At 56.8% G+C, this 25167-nt stretch overlaps 1 protein-coding gene across 3 annotated transcripts; it reads right to left on the bottom strand.

Annotated features, from left to right (window-relative positions):
- Positions 1-217: 217 nt before the first annotated feature.
- FPGS (folylpolyglutamate synthase) lies at positions 218-24078 on the bottom strand. Of its 3 annotated transcripts, none has more exons than XM_056108792.1 (15): positions 24033-24078; positions 8320-8448; positions 8178-8231; positions 8037-8101; positions 6062-6176; positions 5865-5945; positions 5692-5753; positions 5497-5599; positions 5142-5219; positions 4847-4997; positions 4674-4763; positions 3559-3709; positions 3338-3413; positions 2549-2615; positions 218-1016 (listed from the first exon to the last, which is right to left on the bottom strand). In XM_056108792.1, exons 1-15 carry the CDS (start codon positions 24042-24044, stop codon positions 604-606), a joined length of 1647 nt encoding a protein of 548 aa, XP_055964767.1. In that variant the 5' UTR covers positions 24045-24078; the 3' UTR covers positions 218-603. The 3 variants fall into 3 exon arrangements, with proteins under 3 accessions (XP_055964767.1, XP_055964766.1, XP_055964765.1); XM_056108791.1 differs by lacking the exon at positions 24033-24078 and adding an exon at positions 23767-23980; XM_056108790.1 differs by lacking the exon at positions 24033-24078 and adding an exon at positions 9511-9691.
- Positions 24079-25167: the final 1089 nt, after the last annotated feature.

Below are 25167 nucleotides of genomic sequence, written 5' to 3'. Positions count from 1 at the left end.
TCCCAGGCAACCCGCTGCCCTCCCCCCACCCCGGTCCTGTTCTGTACAGTTGCAGATACATGCCCGGTGTCCTGTGCCACAGACGGGCACCCTGACACCTGGCAGGCGAGCGGGCGAACCTTGACCACACCTCTCGGCTCCTGTCCGCTGCAGCCCCAGCCCAGAGCCTGTGGGAGATTGTAGACAGCAGGAGACACACTTTTAAAAAGTTCCAGGCTTTACTTCCCTCTGTCCCTGGGGGCTCAGGCAGGAGGAAACCGATGAGCCAGCCCCGGCAGGACCCCCGCCTGGCCAGGCCTCTCACACAATGAGCTGGGCCGGAGCCAGGAAGCACGGGGTCGGAGGGGCCACGGCTGCCACCACCACCGTCACGCCGGGGAGCCCCCTGCCTGTCTCGGCAGGCGGCGGGAAGGAAGGGGAGGCCGGAGGCTCCGAGACAAAGGATGCTAATCCTGGCCTCCCGTGGAGGGCGGGGGGGAGCGCCCCACTCGTGTCCAGGGCGCTGGAACCGGGGCAGGCCCAGTGGAGTCAGGAGAGCCAAAAACCAAAGGCACCGCAGATAGGAGGAGTCCGTGGAACAAAAAGGCAGGGGGGGTCCCCGAGCTACTGGGACATGCTTGGCTGCAGCAGCTTGAGCACGCCGCCCACCAGATGCAGGCTGCCGGTGACCAGCACGTGGACGGCCGCGGCCTCCCGCAGCACACTGGCCCCGCTGTTGGCCACAGGGTGCGTCAGGAGGCTCTGGGGGGCACCGGGCAGCTGGAACACAGGATCCCGGCCTTGGCTGATCCACTGCAAGGCGTGCGAGATGCAGCTGAAGACCAGGGAGCTGGGCCGGGGGGCGGGGGGTGGCCGGGAGGCCAGCCGCAGGGGGGCGGGCCCGCTGGGCTCCGGCTCTGCGGGGGGGTCCCAGAGGTGCAGGCCGCTCTGCTCCTCAGCCAGGCGGCCCCAGAGCTGCTGGTGTTCAAGGCAGCGGAGCAGCACCTGGTCCAGCGTCACCATGAAGTTCTGCTGATCTGTAGGTGGGGAGGGGCGGAGATGGATGCCTCAGTCGGACAAGGGAGCCTTCCCGGGGAACATGGAGGGGAAACTGAGGCTTAAAGGGTGCAGGCAGAGCTGGGCAGGCTGGCTTCTGGGCTGGGTGCTGCCCCAGGCTGGCGTCACGAGCTGCATCTGGAAAGTTGATGCCCACTGGGGGCCCCTGCCAGCTTCCAGAAGGCACGTTCCTCAGCTCTCCCCAGGTGCCAGGCTGACGGAGGCCTGGCAACTATATTCCAAAACACGGGCCCAGGGGGCTGGAGCAATAGTATAGCGGGGAAGGCGTTTGCCTTGCACGTGGACCAACCTGGGTTCGATCCCCAGCATCCCATAGGGTCCCCTGAGCACTGCCAGGGGTAATTCCTGAGTGCAGAGCCAGGAGTAACCCCTGTGCATCGCCGGGCGTGACGCAAAACAAACAAACAAACAAACAAAAACACGGGGCCCAGGGGGAGGCGCTTGTGCTGGGCCCAGCAGGATGGGGGCACAGGGGCCACACCTGGCCTCTGTGCTGAATGGACCCAAGGCCTGGAACAGGCAGGGTCTGTGCTCTACACTTCACACCATATCCCGGCCCACATTTCGACTTTTCTGGAATGCACATTCCCACTGGCAACCCAGTCCCCACACACGTCACATGCCGGGAACGGCATCTCTGAGAAGAGTTGCCACCCCAGCCCGACACTGGGCTTGTGGGGCTTCCTACTCGCCTCTGCTTAAAATGACGCCGGCGTGCCCACTGCCGACTTCAGAGCCCTCAGCAGCTGTGTTCGCTCTCCCCGAGGGCTCCTCCATACCGCGGCAGGACCACCTTGCAAAATTCTGAATTTTGTGTTTGTTTTGGGGCCACACCTGGCTGTGCTCAGGGCTTACTCCTGGCTCTGTGCTCAGGGATCACTCCTGATAGGTCTTGGAGGACCCTATGAGGTGCCAAGGGTGAAACTTGGGTTGGCCACATGGAAAGCAAGCCCCCTACCTGCTGCTCTATCTCCCTGTACAACGTTCAAACTGGTGTATGAAGAATCAGCACATAAAAAACATCGACCCCAGGGCTGGAGTGATAGCACAGCGGGGAGGGCGTTTGCCTTGTACGCGGCCAACCCAGATTCAATTCCCAGCATCCCATATGGTCCCCAGAGCACCGCCAGGAGTGATTCCTGAGTGCAAAGCCAGGAGTAACCTCTGTGCATTGCGGGTGTGACCCAAAAAGTAAATAAATAAATAAATAACATCAACCCCATGGGGCTGGAGCAATAGCACAGCTGGTAGGGCGTTTGCCTTGCATGTGGCCAACCCGGGTTCGATTCTCAGCATCCCATAGGGTCCCCTGAACACCGCGAGGGGTAATTCCTGAGTGCAGAGCCAAGAGTAACCCCTGTGCATTGCCAGGTGTGATGTAAAAAGCCAAAAAAATAACCCAAAAAACATCAACCTCCTGCCCCAAGTCCCCCACTCAGAAGACCCTGCTGTTCCCGGGAGAGGGGTCCCCCCCATGAAGCCAGGCACTCACCCGCATTGCCTGTGGATGACACCTCGGTCAGGTTCGGGCAGAACACGGCATAGTCAAAATGGCAGGGCTGGAGGGCAAGGGGACGTGCTCAGAGTCAAGACACTGGGAGGATGCGACCTCCACACAGCACCCCTGAACCCACAAAGGGTCCCCATTTCTGCAGCACCCCCGGCCCCCACAGCACCGGAGTGATTCTGCAGAAACCCACTCGCATCACCCCCAAGCAAGCCCCACTTCCATTTCGACTGTGTCTGGGATCCGGGCCAGAAAGCACAGCCCACGTGGGGTGCAGGAAGCAGGTCAGCCAGCTGGGGGAGAAGCTTTGTTCCCCCAAATGGGGATTCTGGGCATGAAGACCAGCCTCCGCCTGCTGGCTGGGAAGCGGGACCTGGGAACCCAGGAGGGATTTCAGACCCAGCAATCTCCGCAGCCTCAGTTTCCCCAGCAAAGCAGGGTGGAGCTTCACAACTGACTCCTTAAACCAAATCTAGGCAGCAGTCATTGGGAGCAGCGACCCCATTATGTGGAGAGACAAACAGGCTCCACATCCCCCGCCCACCCTGTGTTTGGTGATCCTATTCGCAGGTGCCAGGCCAGTCCAGGGGTCCTTGGAGCTCCGGGCTTGAGTCTTCCCCGGAGAGGTGGGCAGCGGCCTGACCCCCGCCCCTGCGCCCACACACTCTCATAGCAATCACCGGGTGCAGGGCATCGGCTCCAATTCACAGCTGAGGAAGAAACGGGAGGCACAGGTGGGGACACACGCATGCCAGGCCCCTCTCGGGCCCTCACCTGCAGCAGCTTCAGCAGGGCCGCGGGATCCCTGTCGCCAGTGGAGTTGAAGAGCAAGACTCGCACTTCGGGCCCGCTGCAAAGAGGCAAGGAGCAGTCAGGGACCGCCACCAGGGAACTCCTCGCCTCAGCTGCACTCGGTGCCCTGGCCCCGCCCCTCAAGGAGGCCCCGCCCCCCTGTGACCACGCCCCCTCGGGCCCCGCCCCTGTCCCGCGCTCACCTGCCCTGCCTCTTGCGACTTTGCAGCGCCTGCTTAAACCAGCGGGTGCAGGCCAGCACGCTGCTCGAGGTGTGCGCACCGTCCAGGTACCAGGTGAGCGGTCCACGGCACAGCACCTGCGTCCGGCCAGGCCACTCCGTTTCCCGAAGCCCTGAGAAAGCGGGGCAAAACTGCCCCTTAGGTCTTTCTCCCGAGGAAGCCCTCATCTCCTCTCCCACCCCAGCCCTAACTTAACTCCCTCCTGGGACCTGGCCGCAGCTCCAAGGCAGCTCTTACCGGCCACCAGACAAAAGTGGGGGGGAGTGAGAGGTGGGGGTGGTGATTCCTCTGGAAGCTTAGGAGGGGGCTACTATGGGTTACTCCTGTTACAGGTGTCACTCCTGTTACATCCCTTATCAGAGAGGTCAGGGAGCTGGGATGTGGACCAGGATCTGCAAGGCTGAGCAACAGCACACGCCAATTTACCAGCCCTGAGCATCCACCGTGTACAGAGGCTTTCAGGGCGACTGGGAAGCGGGCCATGTCAAGAGTCTCATGGTCCTGGGGCCGGAGTAATAGTGCAGCAGGTAAGGTGCTTGCCTTGCACATGGCAGACCCAAGTTTGATTTCCCGGCATCCCACATGGTCCCCTGAGCACCACCAGGAGTGATGAGTAACCACTGAGCATTGCTAAGTGTGGCCTAAAAATCAAAAATAAATGAATGAATGAAAGAAAATTAAAAAAAAAAAAATCTTATGGTTCTGGTGGACCCGGAAGGTGGAGCAAAGGCCTGAGCACAGGTTCTGCATGCGACAGCCCCACGTTCCATCTCTGGTCCCTTATGGTCCCCAGAGCACCACCTGGTGAGGCCCCTAAACAAATACAAAACCCAGAAAAAAACCACCATGGTCGGGGGACAATGGTGATAACAACAGTGAACTGCCAGGGCCGGGAGCCTTGATTCTCCACCTTCTGGGTCCAGTCCCTTAGTGATGACCCTTCAGTGGGAAGATTCTACCACCTCCCAGCAGATGGAGAAACTGAGGCTCAGTCAGAGTTCGGGAGTCAAGCTGACTGACCGCAGAGATCGTCCACTCGCCCCCACAGAAACGAACAGCCTGAGGGTCCCGCTCACCAAGCCGCATGTGGGGCGTGGGCCGGAACACAGGCGCCAGAGGCAGCTGCTGCAGGAGGGGCGGCCCGGACTCCTTCGGCTCTCCGACGTCTGGAGGACAGGAGACGGGGGTGAGGGAGAGAGGCACAGGCGGCACCGAGAGTGCCCGGGGCCCTCAGGGCAGCTCCTCGTACCCTGCTGGTCCCGCTGCCGCTGCAGCCAACACCGCGCCAACTGCAGGGCCAAGGCGGCGTTGGAGCGCTGGTGGTCCCCCTCCAGGCCCAGGGCCAGCGGCGGCCCGCCCTCCTCCAGCGCTTCCAGTGGTGGACACACGTAGAGAGGACACTACGGGGGAGATGGAGCCGGTCAGGGCCCTGCCACCATCACGTGCTCTCCGATGCCCTCCCGCTCCCAGAACCCGGACGGAGTCCAGCGGAGAGCCGGCAAGGACCAAGGCCTCCCTGGCTGGACACTGCCCCCCAGACTCACAGAGATCTGCTGTGCGCGGTCCCTCAGCACGGCCAGGGGGCTGTCAGGCTGGGCCACAGTGAAGGCAGGCACACCAGGCTGGGGAGAACTGCGTGAGTGAGGGAGCCTGGCCCCAACTGCCTGCCACATTCCTGGGTCAGGGCAACGATGACCCACTCTGCCCAGGGCCCGTGGAAACCCTGATCCTGCCTTTTCTGATGGGAGGATTAAGGCTAACAACGGGGTTCGGCTAACTACAGTCACCCACAGAGCAGAGGAGAGTCCAGACCTTGCTCAGGGACAGGACACCCATGGCCCCGTCCGGTCCCCTTTCCTGAGTCTCCAAGGCCCCTCCACCCCTCTGCTGCCTCATCACCTTGAAGATGCCCCCTTTCTGCCACGCGATCTTCTCCAGCGTGTCCCCCAGAAGGCTGGTGTGGTCGATGCCCAGCGAGGAGACCCCGCACACCACAGGCTTCCTGCAGAAGATAAGGGGGCCTGTGAGGTGCCCACCTGGAGCCAACTGGGCTCCTGGCCGCTGTCCCTCCCTCTGTCCACCAGGCGTGCTCACCTGATGATGTTGGTGCAGTCGTACGCCCCGCCGATGCCCACCTCCACCACGGCCAGGTCTACCTGCAGAGGCCCAAGGAAGGGCACAGCATGGGCTCATGGGACGCCCAGAGGTCCCAGCCTGCCACAAGGCCCCTCCAGGCCCCGGGCCCCAGTGCAGCATGGGGCACCCACCTTTTCTTGGAGGAAGACGTGGAAGGCCATGAGCGTGAGGAAGCGGAAGTAGGCGGGCATGGACAGGCAGCTGCTGCTGTCCTGCAGGTAGGAGCCAGTCAGCGCTGAGCCAGCAGCCCCGGCTTCAGGCTGACACCCCACGGCTCCCCCCATCCTGCACCATCTCCCCCCCACCACTCAGTCCTCCTGGGGGGCACCTTGGTCTCCTCGAGGCGGTGGTAGAGGTGCCAGAAGTGTCTGGTGAAGAGCTCGGGGCTGATGGGCTGCCCGTTGATGCGGATCCGCTCACGTACCTGCACCAGGTGCGGAGAGCTGCCGGGACACCTGGGGTCACGGGATTCTTCCCCCACACCCCAGCCCTCACAGCTCTGCCCCGTCGCTCCTGCTGAGCAACCCTGGCTTCCCTGCTCCCCACCTCCCCTGCCAGCTGCCCATCCGGACCCCAGCCTGACTGCACTTGGGTCCCTCCACGCTCCGTGCCCTACACCCCCTTCTTTTTTTTTTTTTTTTTTTGCTTTTTGGGTCACACCCAGCAATGCACAGGGGTTACTCCTGGCTCATGTACTCAGGAATCACTTCTGGCGGTGCTCGGGGGACCATATGGGATGCTGAGAATCGAACCCGGGTCGGCTGAGTGCAAGGCAAATGCCCTACCCGCTGTGCTATCGCTCCAGCCCTAACACACCCCCTTTCAAACCCAGGGCCTCTCACCTGCCCTGCCCCACTTTCCCTCGGCACAACTCAGGGAATTCTCATGCAATCCCCCAGGGTTACTCCCGCCCAGGGCTGCAAAACCTGCTCCCACCATTCCTTTGTCGCTATGCTTGGGTGTGACCAACTGGGGTGCTGCCTCCAGCAAAGCAGATGGAGGCTGGGTGAGCAGGAGAGGCCAAGGGTGTGGGAGCAAGGCCTCCACACGGTGGCAAAGAAAACGGGGTTCTCGGTTCCTAACTGCGCAGACATCCTAACTGATAACTGTCCCTATGTAATTTTCAAAACCAAACCAAACAAAACAAAAAACAATGCAGAATTAACAAATGGATGGCTTTGCTACTAATGTTATCCACCAATGTTATTTGAGTTGCCTTTTTCTTTTTCTTTTGGGGCGATGGTGGGGTAGGGGAGGGTGTTGGGACTACAAGGGTGTTGCTCAGAGGTCACTCTTGGCTCTATGTTCAGGAATTATCCCTGGCAGTGCTCAGGGTTCCCTGCAGAACGCCAGGGAATGAAGCTGGGGTGGCAGCATGCAAGGCAAGCGCCTTGCCCGCTGTACTATCACACCAGCCTAGCACTGTCCTCCTGTTGTTCATCGATTTGCTTGAGCGGGCACCAGTAACGTCTCACAACAGATTGTGAGACTTGTTGTTACTGTGCTTGGCGTATCGAATACGTCATGGGCAGCTTGCCAGGCTTTGCCGTGAGGGCGAGATATTCTTGGTAGCTTGCCAGGCTCTCCGAGTGGGGCGAAGGAATGGAACCCGGGTCACCCATGTTGGCCGTGTGCAAGGCAAGCGCCTTACCAGCCTAGGCTTTATTTATTTATTTTTGGGTCACACCAGGCAATGCTCAGGGATTACTCCTGGCTCTGCACTCAGGAATTACTCCTGTCAGTGCTGAGGGATGATATGGGATGCTGAGGTCTGAACTCAGATTGGTCGTGTGCAAGGCAAATGCCCTACCCACTGTACTATTGCAGTCTGACATTATTTTTTTAGAGTGGGAAAAATGGACTCAGTAGTCAAATCTTTTTTATTGATTTACTTATTTTTAAGACATCTGACTATTCCTGCTATGTAATTAATCTGCTCAAATCATTGCTCCTCCCCTGGGTGTTTTTCTATTCCGAAATTTAAAGACTGGGGTCAGGGCTGACACTCAATGCAGAGCACTTGCCTGGCATGTGTGAGGCCCTGGGTTTTCAATCCCTGGCAAGGCAAAAATAAATAAATAAATAAATAATAAATAAATAAAAAGAGAGAGAAAAGAACAAAAGGGGGGAAAAAAAGAAAGAAAAAAATCAAAGATTGCCATGACACTCCATTAGGGGCTAACCAGTGCTGCAGAATAAATAAACATGAACAGAAAGCCACTCATCAAGGTTCTGGGGGTACCCTGGCCCTGACGGCACCTCCACATCCCGAGGGGACACCGCCTCCTTCCCCAGCCCAGTACCTGAAGAATCCTGTCTTCAGGCCATAGCTCCGGAGGATGCGTTCGGTGAAGGCACAGGTAGAACCCTGCGGGGACAGTTTTTTTCTGGACAGGCCTTCCCAGGCCCCTGGGACCCCTCACCTGGGCACTGCCCCTTCTCACCTTTCCCTTGGTCCCGGTGACGTGGATGATGTTCAGCTGCTCCAGGTCCTCCACCTGCAGCCAACAGACCAGAAGGAGGTCGCAGCCTCTGCTGGCACTCAGGGCAGCCGTGACGGGCAGATCCGGGCCGCACCCCACTTACCTGCAGCCCGCTCCGGGCCAGGTAGAGCTCCATGGCCTCCAGCTGCGTCTGGGGGTCTCCCCGCTGGTGCTTCACCTGCTCCAGGTAGCTGGCATTGGTCTGCAGGGTGTTGAGCATGCGCACCGCCTCCTGGGAACCCCCATGGGGGTGGGGGGCAGCGAATGAACGCTTAATCGGGACCAGAGGGGCAGAGGTGGCCCGCACCCCAGAGGTCACACCTGGGCTCCTGGCCAGCCGTGCCTGTCCTGTGGCTACAGCCTCAAGGTTACTGGTCCAGACAGAATGGGGGCCAGGGACCAGGGGCAGGTCTGCTCCACCCCGGGAGGGGCAGAGAAGGAGATGATGAGACTAAGGGCTCAGCCTGGCTTTTCTTTGGGCTCTCAGGCGCAAAATAGGCGGTGTGGGGGAAGTGTGTGTGTGTGTGTGGGGGGGGGGGGGTTGTCTTTGCCTTAAGTTACTTTTACGAATGAGCAAATCCTGAGACTTCCTTGACAATCCCGGGCATTGGGGCTCCACACTGGGACCCAGGAAATAGCTGCTGAAAGCAACCAGGTGGAGAAGAGAAAGCCGCCTGGAGAAAGGAGCGTCCTCGGGTTACTCAGCCGGAAGGCTGGTTAGGGACAGCTTCAGGAACGTCCACGCTGCGGGGGGGGGGGGGGGGGTGGGGGTGCTGTTTACCTGCCTGCTCCATCAAACCGGTGCCACCTGCCCTGGGAGGCATCAAGTTCTGGCCCCTGGCACAGAGCCGGGTGGAAATGTTTTGTTTCCCAGGTTCCTTACCCCGCCCCCTGACCCTAACTCCTTCCCGATCCCTGAATTCCAGGCACTTTGGGTTTCCACCTTCTAACTCCTGGAGACCGCAAGCCCGGATCCGTGGGCCTGGATCTCTCGGAGGGGCACTCCCAAATCCCCTGTCCGTCCCACCTTCCCTGCCCGACTGCCGGAAGCCCTCGGCGGCGCCACCGGGTCCCAAGTCGGCCCCGGGGGGACCCTTTCCACTCCCTCGGGGGCGCTGCGGTCCCAGGATTCACCAGCAACTTCCGGGTGGCCCGTTCCCACTCTGGACGCCCAGGACGTCCCTGCCCTGCGCCTCCAAGTCCAGGCCCCGGTCCCCCCCGCAGCGGGCGGGCCCCGGCGCGTGGCTCAGGCCGGCCCCACGTGTCCCCACGCACGACACCCCCTGCCGGGTACCTGATACTCCATGTCCGGTTGCTGCGGCGCGGGCCACGCGCTCCAGCCGCGCCGCGCCGCCGCCCCGCTCCTTGCGCCGCGCGGTGAGAGCCCCGCCAGGGACAGCGCCGCGAGCAGGTGGCCGTGGGCCCGCGACATAGTCGCAGCGAAGGCGGCGGCTCCCCGGGGCCTGCGGCGGACACCGCCCCGCCCCGCCCCGCCCCGCCCCGCCCCCTCAGGCCCCGCCCCCGACCTCCGCCAGGCGGCGCCGCCCAGGGCGCCCTCCGCACCAATAGGAACCCGCGCGGTCCCAACCCGAGCCGGCCCGGACCCGCCCCCCAGGCCACGCCCCCATATCCTCGCCAATCGGCGTCTCCCAGGGCGCCCTCTGCACCAATAGGAACCCGCGCGGTCCCAGCCCGAGCAGGCCTGGACCGGCCCCCCTCGGGACACGCCCCTCCAGCTTCCCGCCAATTGGCGTCTCCCAGGGCGCCCTCTGCACCAATAGGAACCCGCGCGGTCCCAGCCCAAGCCGGCCTGGACCGGCCCCCCTCGGGACACGCCCCTCCAGCTTCCCGCCAATTGGCGTCTCCCAGGGCGCCCTCTGCACCAATAGGAACCCGCGCGGTCCCAGCCCAAGCCAGCCTGGACCCGCCCCCCTCGGGACACGCCCCCACAGCTTCCCGCCAATCGGCGTCGCCCAGGGCGCCCTCACACCAATAGGAACGCGCGCGGGCCAGCCCGGCGCGGGCGGGCGCTCCGGCCACTCGGGGACCGGGAAGTGCCTCCCGGCCGCGCTCTCCGGGCTGCGGGCCCGGCCCTCCGCACGCTCCTCCCCGGGGCCCGGCCGCGCTCCGCTGAAGAGCCAGTTCCGATCCGCTCTCAGCCTGTTTCCAGGCCGGAACCAAAGAGACGGAATAGAGAGATCCGGCGGACTCCGGGTGGGGATCATTGAACTGTCCGGCCGGAAATGTCCCAACTGAACGGGCAGGCGCCCGGCTGCTGGGTTTGGGGGGATACGTCTGGTCCTCACCCGGCGAAGGGCCCGAATCCTGCGGCCGGAGAAAACACACCTGGTGGCTCAGCCACCCCCGCCGCCTCCCCACCCCCATGCACGCACACACAAAAAGGAAGAACAGTAAGATCAGACACATGGACCCTTTGAAAGGCTTCCTGCTCCGAGAAGGAACAGGAAGCCCCACCTGGGCAGGTGGCAGTCACCACAGAGTGGGCACCTCCCTTGGTCCTGGAGTTTTCAGAACTTTTTCCTGTGCCAGTGTTTTGTCCCTCCTGATAGCTTGCACGAGAAAAGGACACCAGAGATTGGAGGGCGGATGGGGGCTTCCTTCCGGCCCTGCGCTCAGCATCACGCCTGGTGGGCGGCTCAGGGAACCGTATGTTTTGCCGGGTATCAAACCCAGGTGAGCTGTATGCAAGACAGGCTCCTTACTCACTGTCACTAGTTCTCCAGATTCTTTTGCCCAGGTCCAGAGAGGCGGGGCAGCCTCCCACCCTCTTCCCTGCAGGCACTGGAAGTAAATATTTATCTGTCATTGTTTGGTTTTGAAATAAGTGATGGGTGGGGAAGATTTTGCCATTCACCTCTACTGGAGTCCCCACTGTGGCCCGAGGGAGATAGAGATCCTTTCCTCGCTCTTGTTTCCCCCTCTTTTGTTCTAGCCGCACCCCATCCTCGGTAGTGCTGAGATGGGGAGCCCACCACAGTGCTCTGCCTGGCCCTTTGGGCCTGACAACTCAACACTCACTACTGCTCACATGAGCTCCACTGCCGGTGACATCCTCTTTGACTTCCTTTTTTTATTATTGCACGGTCTGCACTGTCCTCCCGTTGTTCATCGATTTACTCAAGCGGGCCCAGTAACATGTCCGTTGTGAGACTTGTTACTGTATTTGGCATGTCGAATACATCATGGGTAGCTTGCCAGGCTTTGCTGTGCAGGCGAGATACTCTCAGTAGCTTGCCGGGCTCTCCGAGAGGGGTGGAGGAATCGAACTCAGGTTGGCCAAGTTTGCCGCGTGCAAGGCAAATGCCCTAGCGCTGTGCTATTGCTCCAGCCCTTATTAAAATTTATTATTCTGTCTGTCTGTCCTCTTGTTATTCATTGATTTGCTCAAGCGGGCCCAGTAACGTCTCCATTTGGAGACTTGTTGTTACTGTGTTTGGCATATCGAATACGCCGCCACGGGGAGCTTACCAGGCTTTGCCGTGCGGGCAAGATACTCTCAGTAGCTTGGTGGGCTCTCTGAGGGGTGGAGGAAGCGAACCTGGGCCAACCGGGTCGGCCGCGTGCAACGCAAACGCCCTACTGCTGTGCTATCGCTCCAGCCCTTAATAAAATTTATTATTATTATTATTTATTATTATATGGTTTGGGGCCACATCTGGCAGTGCTCAGGCCTGACTCTGTGCTCAGGGATCACTCCTGTCTGCTCAGGAGACCCTATGTCATATCAGGATTGAATCAGGATTAGTTGGTACAAAGCAAGCAAGCACCTTAACCCCTGTATTCTCTCTCTGGTTCTCATTTCCTTTTTTTAAAAAAAATTATCTATTTGAGAGACAGCAATAGTACAACGGGTAAGGCATGGCACACAGCTGACCTGGGTTCAGTTTCTGGCATGCCATAGATCCCCCAACCACTGCCAGGAGTGATCCCTGAGCACAGAATCAGGAGAAAACCGTGAGCATAGCCCCCCCTGCCCCAAATAAAGCATTCCGTGCTCATCCCACCCCCACCCCCCAAAAAAGTATTCTCTGCTCAGGCATGGAAGAGCCTATGGGTCAGTGCAGAGCAGAGGCTGAGGCGCCGGGGGGCTCATTTTCTGCACCTGGTAGATTGCACATCCTTTTGCTCAAGCTGAGCTGAGTGTTGACTCTGGGATTCCCCTTCTGCAATGACCATGAACATCTTTCCTGCTTGGTTTCGAAACCGCCTCCCTCTGTCAGGGCCCCTTCTCTTCTCTAAGGTCTGTGTGTCCCTGTCTTGTGAAAGACAGCGCTCTGGGGATCACAGATGCCACTCAGCTGTGGCTTCTGTCCGGACGGCATCTTCCCCAGCTTCTTGGTTGCTGCAGTTGATTCATCTGTAACAGAGGGCATCAGCAGGCTGGACCAATGCCTGGAACCCCAAAGGGACTCTCTTCTACCTACTAGTTAGCAAAGGACGTGGCTCAGTGGCAGAACAGTTGCCTTGCACGATTCCTGCCCCACCCCGCCCCACCTCTGGAAATCCCACATTCCTGATTCTTTTTGTTTGGGGGCCACACCCTGCTCAGGCCTGACTCCTGGGCTCTAGGCTCAGGGATCACTCCTGGCAGGCTTGGGGGTGCTGGGGATCAAACCCAGGTTGGCCATGTGCAAGGCAAACACCCTATTGCTTCAGCCCTGTCCCCTTCCTGATTCCTAATTGATTTCTTTCTCCTCTGTCCTGAGCAAAAAAAAAAAAAGTTCCTTAAGTGGATTTTCAGTGCTGACAATGATTAAGCAGATCTCAGCTCTGCTTGGAAACAGAGTCAGATACAGAATTTACTAGGTGTTGTTCAGGGTGATGCGAAGGACTGAACCCCAGGCCTCCCAAATGCAGAGCATCTGCTGAGCGCTTCTGGCTATCTGACACGCCAAGGGGGAAAAATGTGATGGGAGCAGTCGAGCCATACCTGGTGATGCTCGGGGGTGATTCTGTTGCTGTGCTCAGAGGGACCGTTTGAGATTAGCTGTACGCAATCAAGCAAGCAAAGACTTTAACCCCTGTACTGTCTCTCCACTCCCCGCCCCTACCCCGCCACACACCCCATTAAGGACCGTTTTCATAGCTGGTGTCACAGGGAAATTGGTAGGCATCAAATATTAGGTGGAGAGGGGAGCAGAATGGATTTAACCTTATTTTTTTTATTGAGAGAGAGAGAGAGAGAGAGCACACCTAGTGGTGCTCTGGAGCTACTCCTGCCTCTGTGCTCGGTGATAGGTCACATGAGCGACAATGTGGTGCCAGGGATCAGACTGGGCTTGGCCACATGCAAGGCAAATGCCTTAACTTTTCATCCGATCTTCTCTGGCCTCATACTTTTCTCTTTTGGGGGTGGGGAGCCATGCCTGGTGGGCTCAGGGGACTATATGAGATGCCAGGGAGTGAACCATTTTTCCTGTCTTGTGCCACGCCTGACAGGCCCTATGGCAGTGCTTGAATGTGCCCCTGTAGTTCTTAAATGCAGGGGCCAGAACCGACTTTCAACATGCAAAGTTTGTACCCTTAGAACTATCTCCCTGCAAATCAAAACAACAATGAGATATCATCTCATACCACAGAGACTGGCACACATTCAAAAGAACAAAAGCAACCAGTGCTGGCATGGATGTAGGGAAAAAGGGACGCTCTTTCACTGTTGGTGGGAATGCCAATGGGTCCAGCCTTTCTGAGAACAATATGGAATTTTGAAGGAACAAAATTCCTTCAAAAACTAGAAATTGAGCTTCCAATAAGACCCCACAATACCACTTCTGGGAATATATCCGGAGCGTGCAAAAAAGCACAGTAGAAATGACATCTACCTATATGTTCACTGCAGCACTGTTCACAAAGGTCAGAATCTGAAAACAACCCAAGTGCCTGAGAACAGATAACCGATTAAAGAAACTTTGGTACATCTACACAATTGAATACTATGCAGCTGTTAGGAGAGATGAAGTCATGAAATTTGTTTCTAAGTGGATGGACATGGGGAGTATCATACTAAGTGAAATGAGTCAGAAAGAGAGGGACAGACATAGAAGGACTGCACTCATTTTTGGAATATAAATAACATAGTATGAGACTGACACCCAAGGACAGTAGACACAAAGGCGAGAAATATTGCCCCAAAGTTGGAAGTCTGTCTCATGAGCCAGGGAAGAAGGCAGCTGGAATAGAGAAGGGATCACTAAGATAATGACAGTTGGAGAGATTGTTCAGGATGGGAGATGTGTGCTGAAAGTAGATAAAGGACCAAATGTGATAACCTCTCAGTATCTGTGTTGCAAACCATAATGCCCCGAAGTAGAGAGAGAGTGTGGGGGAAATTGTCTGCCCTGGAGGCAGGGGGAGGGTTGGAAAGGGGGGTACACTGGGGACATTGGTGGTGGAGAATGTGCACTGGTGGAGAGATGGGTGTTTGATCATTGTATGATTGAAACTCAAACATGAAAGCTTGTAACAATCTCACGGTGATTCAATAAAGGTAAAGGCCCTCCTGTTGTTTGTCGATTTGCTCGAGCGGGCCCAGTAACGTCTCCATTGGAGACTTTGTTGTTACTGTGTTTGGCATATCGAATACGTCACGGGGAGCTTGCCAGGCTCTGCTGTGCGGGCGAGACACTCTCAGTAGCTTGCCAGGCTCTCCGAGAGGGGCGGAGGAATCGAACTCGGGTCGACCATGTTGGCTGCGTGCAAGGCAAACGCCCTACCGCTGTGCTATCGCTCCAGCCAATTAAAAAAAAAATTTAAAAAAACTATCTCCCTGGCCTTTTGCTTTTTTTTTAATTGAATTCTAATATGGGGGTACACACCACACCTGGTGGTGCTCAGGACTTACTCCTGGCTCTACACCCAGGGATCCCTTTGGGAGGGACTCCAGGACAAAGTGTGGTGCCGGGGATCGAACCTGGGTAAGCCACGTGGAAGGCAAAGCACCCTACCACCCTACTGTCTCTTTGACTCTTCAATTTTAATATTTAAAATAACAAATTGTTGGGCCAGAGCAGTAGTAAAGCACCCGGTACCCCATACCTGAGCACCACCAGGAGTAATCTTTGAGCGCAGAACCAGGAGTAAGTCCTGAGCACCGCGGGGTATGGGCCCAAAACACAAGACAAAATTCTTATACATTTTGGAAGATAACACATGATGACATTCAAGTAGAGGCGCCCAAAGGTGTTTCGTGAAGAGCTTCCCCTCATTCCAGAACCCAGCAGCCTAATTGCCCTCCCTGAAGCATTCCAAACTGTTTCTCCCAGAGCTTGTCGTTCCTCTTCAAGCAAACCTGAATCTATAGCACAGCGGTAGGGCGTTCGCCTTACAAGTGGCCAACATGGCCAACCCGAGTTCGATTCCTCTGCCCCTCTCGGAGAGCCTGGCAAGCTACTGAGAGTATCTCGCCCGCACGGCAGAGCCTGGCAAGCTACCCGTGACGTACTCGATATGCCAAACACAGTAACAACAAGTCTCACGATGGAGACGTTACAGGGCCCGCTCGAGCAAATCGATGAACAACGGGAGGACAGTGACAGTGACAGTGGCTTTTTAGGTCACACCCGGCGAAGCACAGGGGTTACACCTGGCTCTACATTCAGGATTTACACTTGGCGGTACTGGAGGGATCATATGGGATGCTGGGAATCAAACCTGGATTGGCCTCATGCAAGGCAAACGCCCTACCCACTGTCCTATTGCTCCAGCCCCAGCAAGTTTTTTTTTTTTTTTTTGCTTTTTTTGGGTCACACCCGGCCATACTCAGGGGTTACTCCTGGCTCATGCACTCAGGAATCACTCCTGGCGGTGCTCGGGGGACCATATGGGATGCTGGGAATCGAACCCGGGTCGGCCGCGTGCAAGGCAAACTCCCTACCCGCTGTGCTATTGCTCCAGCCCCAGCAAGTTATTTTCTTAAAGTTGCACCATACTCAGTGGCATGGAAGAACTATGGTGCATTGGCAATCCCCAGTGGACAATGGTTTCCAGTACTGAGGAGAGGAGAGACAGGCCACATCCAGCAGCGCTCAGAGGCTCTCCCCAGCTCTGTGCTGGGGTTATTCTCATCAGTGCTTTGGGGTGGAACCAACGTGGTCACATGTAAGGCAAGTGCTTTGCCCTGTGTTATTTCCTTGGCCCAGTACGTTTCCACCATTTTGTCATCACCAACAAGGTAATGTTTAGCATTTTGCCCACATTGTTACTTGGCTGTCAGCATACCTGATACACAAGTTCCAAGTACAGAACTACATGAAGTACGCGTGAAGTATGTGACACACAGAAGTACGTGACTGAGTGGAAGATTTGCATTAGACACTTTGTATGAGGGTGGGGGGGAGGGGGGGAGTGTCGGGCTGGGAAGATGGTAGCAGGGGGTCGGCTCTGACCTTGCTCATAAGTAGTTTGACCCACCCTGATTCCCACCCAGGAGCATCTCTGAGTAAGGTGAGCCCTGATCACTGCTAGGTATAGTGTAACACAAACAAAAACTTTTCAGCCCCAAACCTGCATTTTGACATGACGTTTTCATACAAATGATCACATTGTCTTCCAGGAGGGTGGGGCCGTTTCTACCCCCTCCCCCTACCAGGCAGACAACCATTATCACCTTCTCACCAATACTAAGTATGAACTGACTCTGGGGCCGCAGAGCGGGAGTGGGGTGTGGGGGGGGGGAAGGAGGGGGGAAGGGGCTCTCGGGGGGGGGGGGGGGTGTCACTGGCCTATCTTAGGAGGAAGCCAAGCACTGTTGTTCTGTGGGGCTATATCCCGCGGTGCTCAGGAGCTACTCCTGGCTCAGTGCTTGGAGGTGGCTCCCGGCGGTGCTGACCAGAACCCAGACTCCTGCAGCCAAACCTGCACCCTCTGGCCCTGACCAGCTCCCGGGCTTTGAGCACTCTTGGTCGTGTATGAAAGCCACACATACTTCCTCTTCCGTACCGTGGTTTGTTCTTGGAAAGACCACAGGTGTTCATAGTAGGAACAGAAACACGGAAAGGAGGCGAGAAGAAAGAAACGTCACTGCATCCCTGGAGAGAAGAGGTGTGCGCGTCATTCTCCAGAGAAAGGGTAGAAATAGCCACTCTATGAAGAGGAAAGGAACTGAGGCTGCATGACTGGAGATGCAGACCACTCACCGCTGCCCCAACCTCACTGACCCCCACTGACCCCCTCACTTTTGTTGGATAACATTGGTTCGCTCTGGCTCCTCCCCCAGGGAGCTTAGGTTTGTCAACTTACTCCCACCACAGTGCTCCTGAGGTATGCCCAGTTCCATCAGGCACTCCGAATCCTATATTGCTTTTTTCTTTCCTTTATGTCCTTTGCATGGTTTAGCGATGCCCTTTTTGATTAGACAGAGGAAGACAGCTAATGCTATGCCTTTGTAGCATGGGAGTTAATTGACTTGAAATAATATTTACTCCTCAAGTACAATGTAGCTGTTAGAAAAGATGAAGTCATGAAATTTACATACAAGTGGTACTACATGGAAAGTATCGTGCTAAGTGAAATGAGTCAGAAAGAGAGGGACAGACATAGCATTCATCTGGGGAACATAAAGTAACAAAATAGGAGACGAACACCCAAGAATAGCCGAGATAAGTACCAGGAGGATTACTCCATGGCTTGGAGGCCAGCCGCACATGCTGGGGGAAAAGGCAGCTCAGATAGAGAAGGGAGCACCAAGTCAAGGGTGTTGGGAGGATCCTCCCAGGATGGGAGATGCATGCTGAAAGTAGACTATAGACCGAACAAGATTGCCACTCAATGTCTCTTTTGCAAACCACAGCACTCAAAATGAGAGAGAGAACAAAAGGGAATGCCCTGCTACAGAGGTAGGGTGGGAAGGGGGGATGGGGGGAGGGAGGGATACTGGGATTAGTGGTGGTGGAGAATGGGCACTGGTGGAGGGATGGGTACTCGATCATTGTATAACTGAAACCCAAGCACAAAAATTTGTAAGTCTACAACTGTACCTCATGGTGTTTCACTAATAAAAATTTAAAAAGGAGGACTGGAGCGACAGCACAGCGAGTAAGGCGTTTGCCTTGCGCGCAGCCAACATGGCCGACACAGGTTCGATTCCCAGCATCCCATATGGTCCCCCGAGCACCGCCAGGAGCAATTCCTGAGTGCATGAGCCAGGAGTAACCCCTGAGCATCGCGGGGTGTGACCCAAAAAGCAAAAAAAAAAAAAAATTTAAAAAGGAAAAAAAATAATATTTACTCTCATCCATCATATTTACTTGACTTAAGCCTCAGTTGTCCTTATTTCCTAGCACCCCCAAAAGGAGGGTCCAGGTGAAGGATTGGATGGATCCAGAGCAAGCCATAAGCTACAATGGAATCAAAAAGGGACAGGCTAAGCACCATAAGAAGTATAATAAGTTAAAAGCACAGTCATGGAACAAACTCTGTCATGACCCAAAAAGAAGTAGCTGGACAAGGACCCTGCTGGGGTTAAGAAAGATTAACCTGGCCTGAGGTCCAATAATCCGGAATATATAGTGAGATGTCCCCAGGAAGAGTCAACCTTTAAGCTTAATATATCTCTTACTGTGCTCATATAAAATGACTAGAAATAAATGGGTTACTTGCTAAAGAAAGGAGAAAGCAGTATGCCCTTAGATGTGATCCCGTCCTTGAGCGGATCTCCTAGTCATCTGGAGTGCTGAACCCCCAGGTGAGATTTTGAGTTAATCTCCTAGAAAAAATTCCCTGAAGGAAGGGCTTTGTATCTGTTTATTGTGATAATGTTCAACTGCACCTATGTGTACCCCCACCCTTCACTGTCACTGTCACCGTCCTCCCGTTGTTCTCCCAGTAACATTGTGAGACTGGTTGTTACTGTGTTTGGCATATTGAGTATGTCACAGGTGACTTGCCAGGCTTTGCCATGCGGACGAGATACTCTCAATAGCTTGCTAGACTCTCCAAGAGGGGCGGAGGAATCGAACTCGGGTCGGCCCGGTCAGCTGCGTGCAAGGCAAACGCCCTACCCACTGTGCTATCATAACTAATGCTGTGAGACTCGAATAAACAGTCACGGATTGCCAACCAGCCTGTGGCTCTGTTCCTTCATTCCTTCATTCATCCAGCACTGTCAGCTGGCCGGGGAACAGTTCTCGGCCACTGAATGCACCCATTCTTGAGCTTACAACTTTGAGCCCTAAGTCTGACCAGCTTCTGTCCCCTGCATTGAAGTCCACTCTGAGTACCAAAGGAAGCGTTCCAGGAAAACTGTCACTCATCATGATCATGCAGATGGAGAAACTGAGGCACACAGCATTGACTCAATCAAACGCCATATAGGGCCAGGAAGATGGACAGCTGATAAGGTACTTGTCTTACAAGTGTGGCTGATTCAATCCTCAGCACCCCATATGGTCACCTGAGCACCACCACTATAGAGCCAGTAGTAAGCCCTGAGCTCTGCTGAGTGGGACCCCAACACAATCACCGAAAAATGAAAAAGCAGAAGTGACCAGAGAGACAGTAGAGCGATTAGGGCCTTGCTTGGGGCTAACCGGGGGTTCCATTTCTGGCATCCTGTATGGTCCCTTGAGCCTGCCAAGAGTGATCCCTGAGGGGCTGGAGTGATAGCACAGCGGGTAGGGCGTTTGTCTTGCACGTGGCCGACCTGGGTTCGATTCCCAGCATCCCATATGGTCCCCCAAGCACGGCCAGGAGTAATTCCTGAGTGCATGAACCAGGAGTAACCCCGGTGCATCGCTGGGTGTGACCCAAAATGCAAAAAAAAAAAAAAAAAAAAAGAGTGATCCCTGAGCACAGAGCCAGGAGTAAAGGTAAAGGTAAAGGCCCTCCCGTTGTTCGTCAATTTGCTCGAGTGGGCCCAGTAACGTCTCCATTGGAGACTTTGTTGTTACTGTGTCTGGCATATCGAATACGTCACGGGGAGCTTGCCAGGCTCTGCTGTGCGGGCGAGATACTCTCGGTAGCTTGCCGGGCTCTCCGAGAGGGGCGGAGGAATCGAACTCGGGTTGGCCATGTTGGCTGCGTGCAAGGCAAACGCCCTACCGCTGTGCTATCGCTCAAACCATCCAAAATGAAAACTTATTTTGTGGGGGAAGGGGACCTCCCAGGAGTTCTCAGAGGGTGGGGACCACTGTTCAGTATTGCCTGGGGTCCGTGGGTTGCCAGGGATTGAACTCAAGGCATTGAGCACGCAAGGAGCTCTCTCCCAGGGCCATGAATAATGTTCCTTTCTAGAGCTCAAGGCTTCCTCCTGGCTCTGCTCTCAGGGATCACTCCTTGCAGGGCTCAGAGGAACCATACAGGAAGCCGGGGATCAAATCCCAGTCAACTGTGTGCAAGGCAAGTGCCCTCCCCACTGTGCTCTCTCTCTGGTCCCCATTTTTGGATTTTCCAAGCACTGCTCAGGGGACTCAGGAGCCCCCCCTGGCGATACTTGGCCATACTTGCAATGAGGCTACAGCAGTGCTGGGGACCACCAGGGCCATCCCAGTGATGGTTGGGAAGCAGGTGGTGTTGGGAATGAAATTTTTGGGGCCTCTCACGCTAGGCCTGTGCCCCAGGCCTTCCATCCTTTGTGTCATCTCTCCAACCCCCCCAAAAACATTTGTATTTTTTTTGAGGGGGGGGCACCCACACCTGCTGGCGCTCAGGGCTTAGCCCGACTCTGTCCTCAAAAATCATCCTGGTGGGCTCAGGGGACCACATATGGTGCCAGGTCTCCAATATGGGTCAGTCGTATGCGAGGCAAGTGCCTTAGCTGCTGACCACTGCTCCGGCCCAATATATATATATATATATATATATATATATATATATATATAATTTGCTTTTTGGGTCACACCCAGCGATGCTCAGGGGTTATTCCTGGTTCTGCACTCAGGAATTACTCCTGGCGGTGCTCGGGGGACCATATGGGATGCCGGGGATTGAACCCAGGTCGGCCGCATGCAAGGCAAACGCCCTACCCGCTGTGTTATCGCTCCGGCCCCCCAAATATTTTTATTTATTTAGTTCGTTTTTGCTTCACACCCAGCGATGCTCAGGGTTTGCTCCTGGCTCTGCACTCAGGAATTATTCCTGGCAGTGCTTGGCGGACCCTATGGGATGCTGTAATCGAACCCGGGTCGGCCATGTGCAAGGCCAACGCCCTCCCTGCTATGCTATCACTCAGACTGCCAAATAACATTTTTAAAGGAGGGTGATGGACTCGGACCCAAGCCGAGAACAGTCGCCCCGGGGGGGGGGGGGGATGAGGTTTGCTGGGTACCAGCTCTCACCACCTCTGCTCTTCCTGTGTAATCACTTCTCCCTGGGACACACCCCTAGGAAAGGGAAGGAAGGACCCCATCCTGGAAAGCCCATAGCTGTGAACACTGAGGCCTGGGCAGGGACAGACCCCAGCTGGCACCCCGTAAGGCTCCAGAATAACCCTGGGGGCCCCTTTACAGCCAGGAGGGAAAGCACCAGGGGGTGGTGAGGGACCTTGTGTCCGGCCAGGCCTCCCGCGGACTGGCTTGTGCCCCTGAGAGCAGCTTCCTCAGTGGCTCTGAGGGAAACAGAAGTGTGGAGTTTCCCCAAAAAACTTTTTTTTTTTTTGCTTTTTGGGTCACTCCTGGCGATGCACAGGGGTTCCTCCTGGTACTGCACTCAGGAATTACTCCTGGCGGTGCTCAGGGGACCATATGGGATGCTGGGATTCGAACCCAGTTTGGCTGCATGCAAGGCAAATGCCCTACCCGCTGTGCTATCTCTCCAGCCCCCCAAAAAACATTGCTTTTATTTGAGGGGGAGGTCGGGGCCACATCTGGCAATCTCAAGATTTTCTCTTAGCTCTACATTCAGGGGTGACTCCTGGTGGTGATTAGGGGACCCAAAGCATCTCCAGGAATAAAATCAGGCTTCCCTTGCATGGGGTCAGAGCGATAGGACGGTGAGGAGGACATGCACCTCACCCGCAGCTGCGGTCCCCAAAAAGCAAACAAAAACATGCCCCAGCCACTGTTCCCTGGGGTGTGAGAATCACCTGGCTGTCTTCCTGCCAGGCCACGTGAACACTTTAGACAGGTGAGGCCAGTCAAGTCCAGACAAGAGAACTTGCTGGTGACAAACCAGGGTGCAAAAGTTTCCACCTGAGAGCCGCAGAGGTGGCACCAGGGCCAGGAGCACAGGCCTGGAGTGAGGCCCCATCATTCCCTGATCCCCCCAAGCTGCACCCAGGCCTGAGCTGCACCAAGCCGAGTGTCACCCGGAGCCGGGGCGAGGGGCCCTGGCTCTCTGAGCACTGCTGAGGAGACTCCAGAAAAACACATTTACAAAGCTCAGCCTCGTCTCCGTCTGATTCTGCAGCACCGGTTCAGCTGTCTGGCTAACGGTTTCTATTGGCCAAACTCGAATTCCTTCCTGACACTGGTCCCGTATGAGGGGACCCACATACCCACTCCCCGCTCTTCTCGGACCCCGAGAGAGGGGAACTGCTTGGTTATTCACGGGTCTGGTTCCTGACCCGTGCTGGGTCCCGGAGTGCCTTGACCTGGAGGTGATGGTGACGTAGCTGTTAGCTCACCATAAGGGGACGGTGCCTGGTGCTGGCAGCGGCCCATGAAATCGCACCCAACTCTGAGGCCCGCTGCAGTTGGCCCCCATCGGGGAGAGAAGCAACTTGTTGCCTTGTCAACCCAGTGAATGGGGCACCTGGCTGACCTCTTAAGGCCCTTACAGCTGAACTCTGAGCCTCTGCAACCAGTCCTCCCCGCCTCCACCCCAGGGTGCAGGAGAGGGGGCCCAACCAAGTGGATGGCCCCGGGGAGCAACTCTGTGTCCTCCCAGCTTTGGCCTGAGCCGTCCCCTGTGAAGGGACATCACAAGACCCCCCTCCGCCCTCCTTGGAAGGTTGCACAGAGTCTGAGCTTCCCCACCCCCCCCCGGTCAGAAACGTTTAATGGGAGCGGCGGACACAGCTCAAGGGGTAGGGAACACGCCTAGTTGGCCTGGGGGCTTGGGTCCGATCCCCAGCACCCCAAAGTCCCCAGCACAGCCAGGCTGGCTGCCAGGCATGGCCCTGGCCCCGCTACCCCCAGCACAGCCGGGTGTGGCCTCTATAAAAAAGAAAACAGAATGTTCTAACGGTCTCAGTCCCTAACTGCGCCGTCCAGACCTCCCCAGGCCTCCCCAGACGGAGACGCTGGCTCAGGGCCAGCAGGAGGACGCACCCCGCCTTGTCATTAGACTGAAACGGGGCCCCAGGACACGGGCATAGGAAAGTCTGTGAAGCCAGCCGCAGGTCACTTAAAGGGGAGCTGGCATCTGGAGGCCCCTCGGGGGCAGAGGTCACCTCCCATGCCTGCTGTTCTCCTCTAGGAAACCTCCCCTCAAGTCCCCCACAAACCATCTGGGCAGGGGGGCAGATGCACTGAGGTCCAGAGGGGTCCGAGAGCACCTCAGGCCTTTAGAACAAGGGCCCTGCAAAGTGCGGGCTCTTTGTCACTCCTGCTGGCCCGAGCACCCCGGGACCTTGTGCCCCAGTGAACCCTCCTACCTGGAAAGAGACGCTTCTCGGCCAGCAAGGACTCCTGGGGGGGACCGGCCCCTCGGAGGCTGCACCCTGCCACTTCTCGGCCATTGGCCACGAGGTGCCCAGGGACCTGGCCCCTCTCATCCCTCACTTCCTGTTGGGCCACCGGGCAGGCAAGCCAACATGCAGGCGTGGGCAGCTCTGCCCGTGACCCAGCAGAAAGGGAAGCTGGGGGGGTTCCGGAGACCTCCCCCCACTCCCCCCAGCCTCAGCACACAGGGACAAGGTACCTGATAGGTCATCCTAGAATGTGCCAGGAATCTCACATTTCCAGAAGGCCGGTGCGTCACCTCTGAGTTAAATAACAACTGGGTAAGGGTCGAAGGTGAGTAGAGCAGGCCCGGGTGCTGGGGGCGGGGTACAGGGGAGACTTCCAGACCTTGGGGTTGGGCTTCCTGTAGAGCTGGGCTGGCCAGACTGGCCTCTTCCAGGCTGTGGTCGGTCATCTCAACACTGAGGACCGTGACAGGCTGGGACCCAAGGAGGGCAGGTCATGGGGTGCCCTTCATCCGGGCAGGACAAGGCCGCGGGGGTGAGGGTGGGGTTGGGTGCAAGTCTGGGTTTCCCCAGACAGTCCAAGAGGCCAGGCCCCATGGGCGACCCCCCACAGCCAATGAAGACTCCATCTCTCCATCGCCCCCTACTGGGCCTTTGGTGACCTTGCTCCCAGCATGGGCCTAGGTACCTCCTGTCAGCCCCAGAGTGGGTCAGGTAGCCCTGCTTCCGGCCTTGCACCCCGCCCCCCCCGACCCCACCACATTGGGGTGCGAGACTGCTGTGGCCCAGAGTAGGGCTCCCCAGAAGCCTTGACCTCTGGGGTGGCCAGGAAGGTTCTGGAAACCAGCAGCCCAGGGTGTGGGAGCTGTGTGGGCTATTTGGGGGGTTTGGGTCACACCCAGCAGTCTCAGGGATCCTTCAAGGCCAGGCTTGGGGGCCATCGAAGGTGCTGGGTGGGCCACATACAAGCGCCTTTCTGCATGTCACTCGGGCCCCCCAAAAGCTCACACTGCAACTTTTTTGTTTTTTGGGTCACACCTGGCAACGCTCAGGGGTTACTCCTGGCTCTGTGCTCAGGAATTACCTCTGGCAGTGCTCAGGGGACCATATGGGATGCTGGGAATCAAACCCGGGTCGGCTGCATGCAAGGCAAATACCCTACCCACTGTGCTATCGCTTCAGCCCCCACAATGCAAGTTTTGTCGCCCTGTGGAGACGCTAAAACCTCCCTAATGGAGCCAGTGTGACCCCAGGAACTTCGTATTCCCAGCGCATGAAAGCAGGCCCCCGGGTGTCATTCCATTGACCGCCGGGACAGGCTTTGCCTTTCTCTATGGAATTCTGGGAATGTTAACTGGGATCTGGATA

The sequence above is a fragment of the Sorex fumeus genome, unplaced genomic scaffold (genome assembly GCF_029834395.1).
Source record: "Sorex fumeus unplaced genomic scaffold, SorFum_2.1 ptg000233l, whole genome shotgun sequence".
Classification (NCBI taxonomy): Eukaryota; Metazoa; Chordata; class Mammalia; order Eulipotyphla; family Soricidae; genus Sorex; species Sorex fumeus.
The sequence above is the reverse complement of the archived record's forward strand: the minus strand, read 5'-3'. Positions and strand labels throughout refer to the sequence as shown.

Excerpts from the sequence above, each read along its gene's own strand:
- FPGS (XM_056108790.1), bottom strand. The coding sequence starts at position 9,648 with ATGTCGCGGGCCCACGGCCACCTGCTCGCGGCGCTGTCCCTGGCGGGG. Across the intron at positions 5,754-5,864 it reads ACGTCTTCCTCCAAGAAAAG|GTAGACCTGGCCGTGGTGGA; the intron begins GTGGGTGCCCCA and ends GGGCCTCTGCAG. Across the intron at positions 1,017-2,548 it reads GTCATCCACAGGCAATGCGG|ATCAGCAGAACTTCATGGTG; the intron begins GTGAGTGCCTGG and ends CCCCACCTACAG.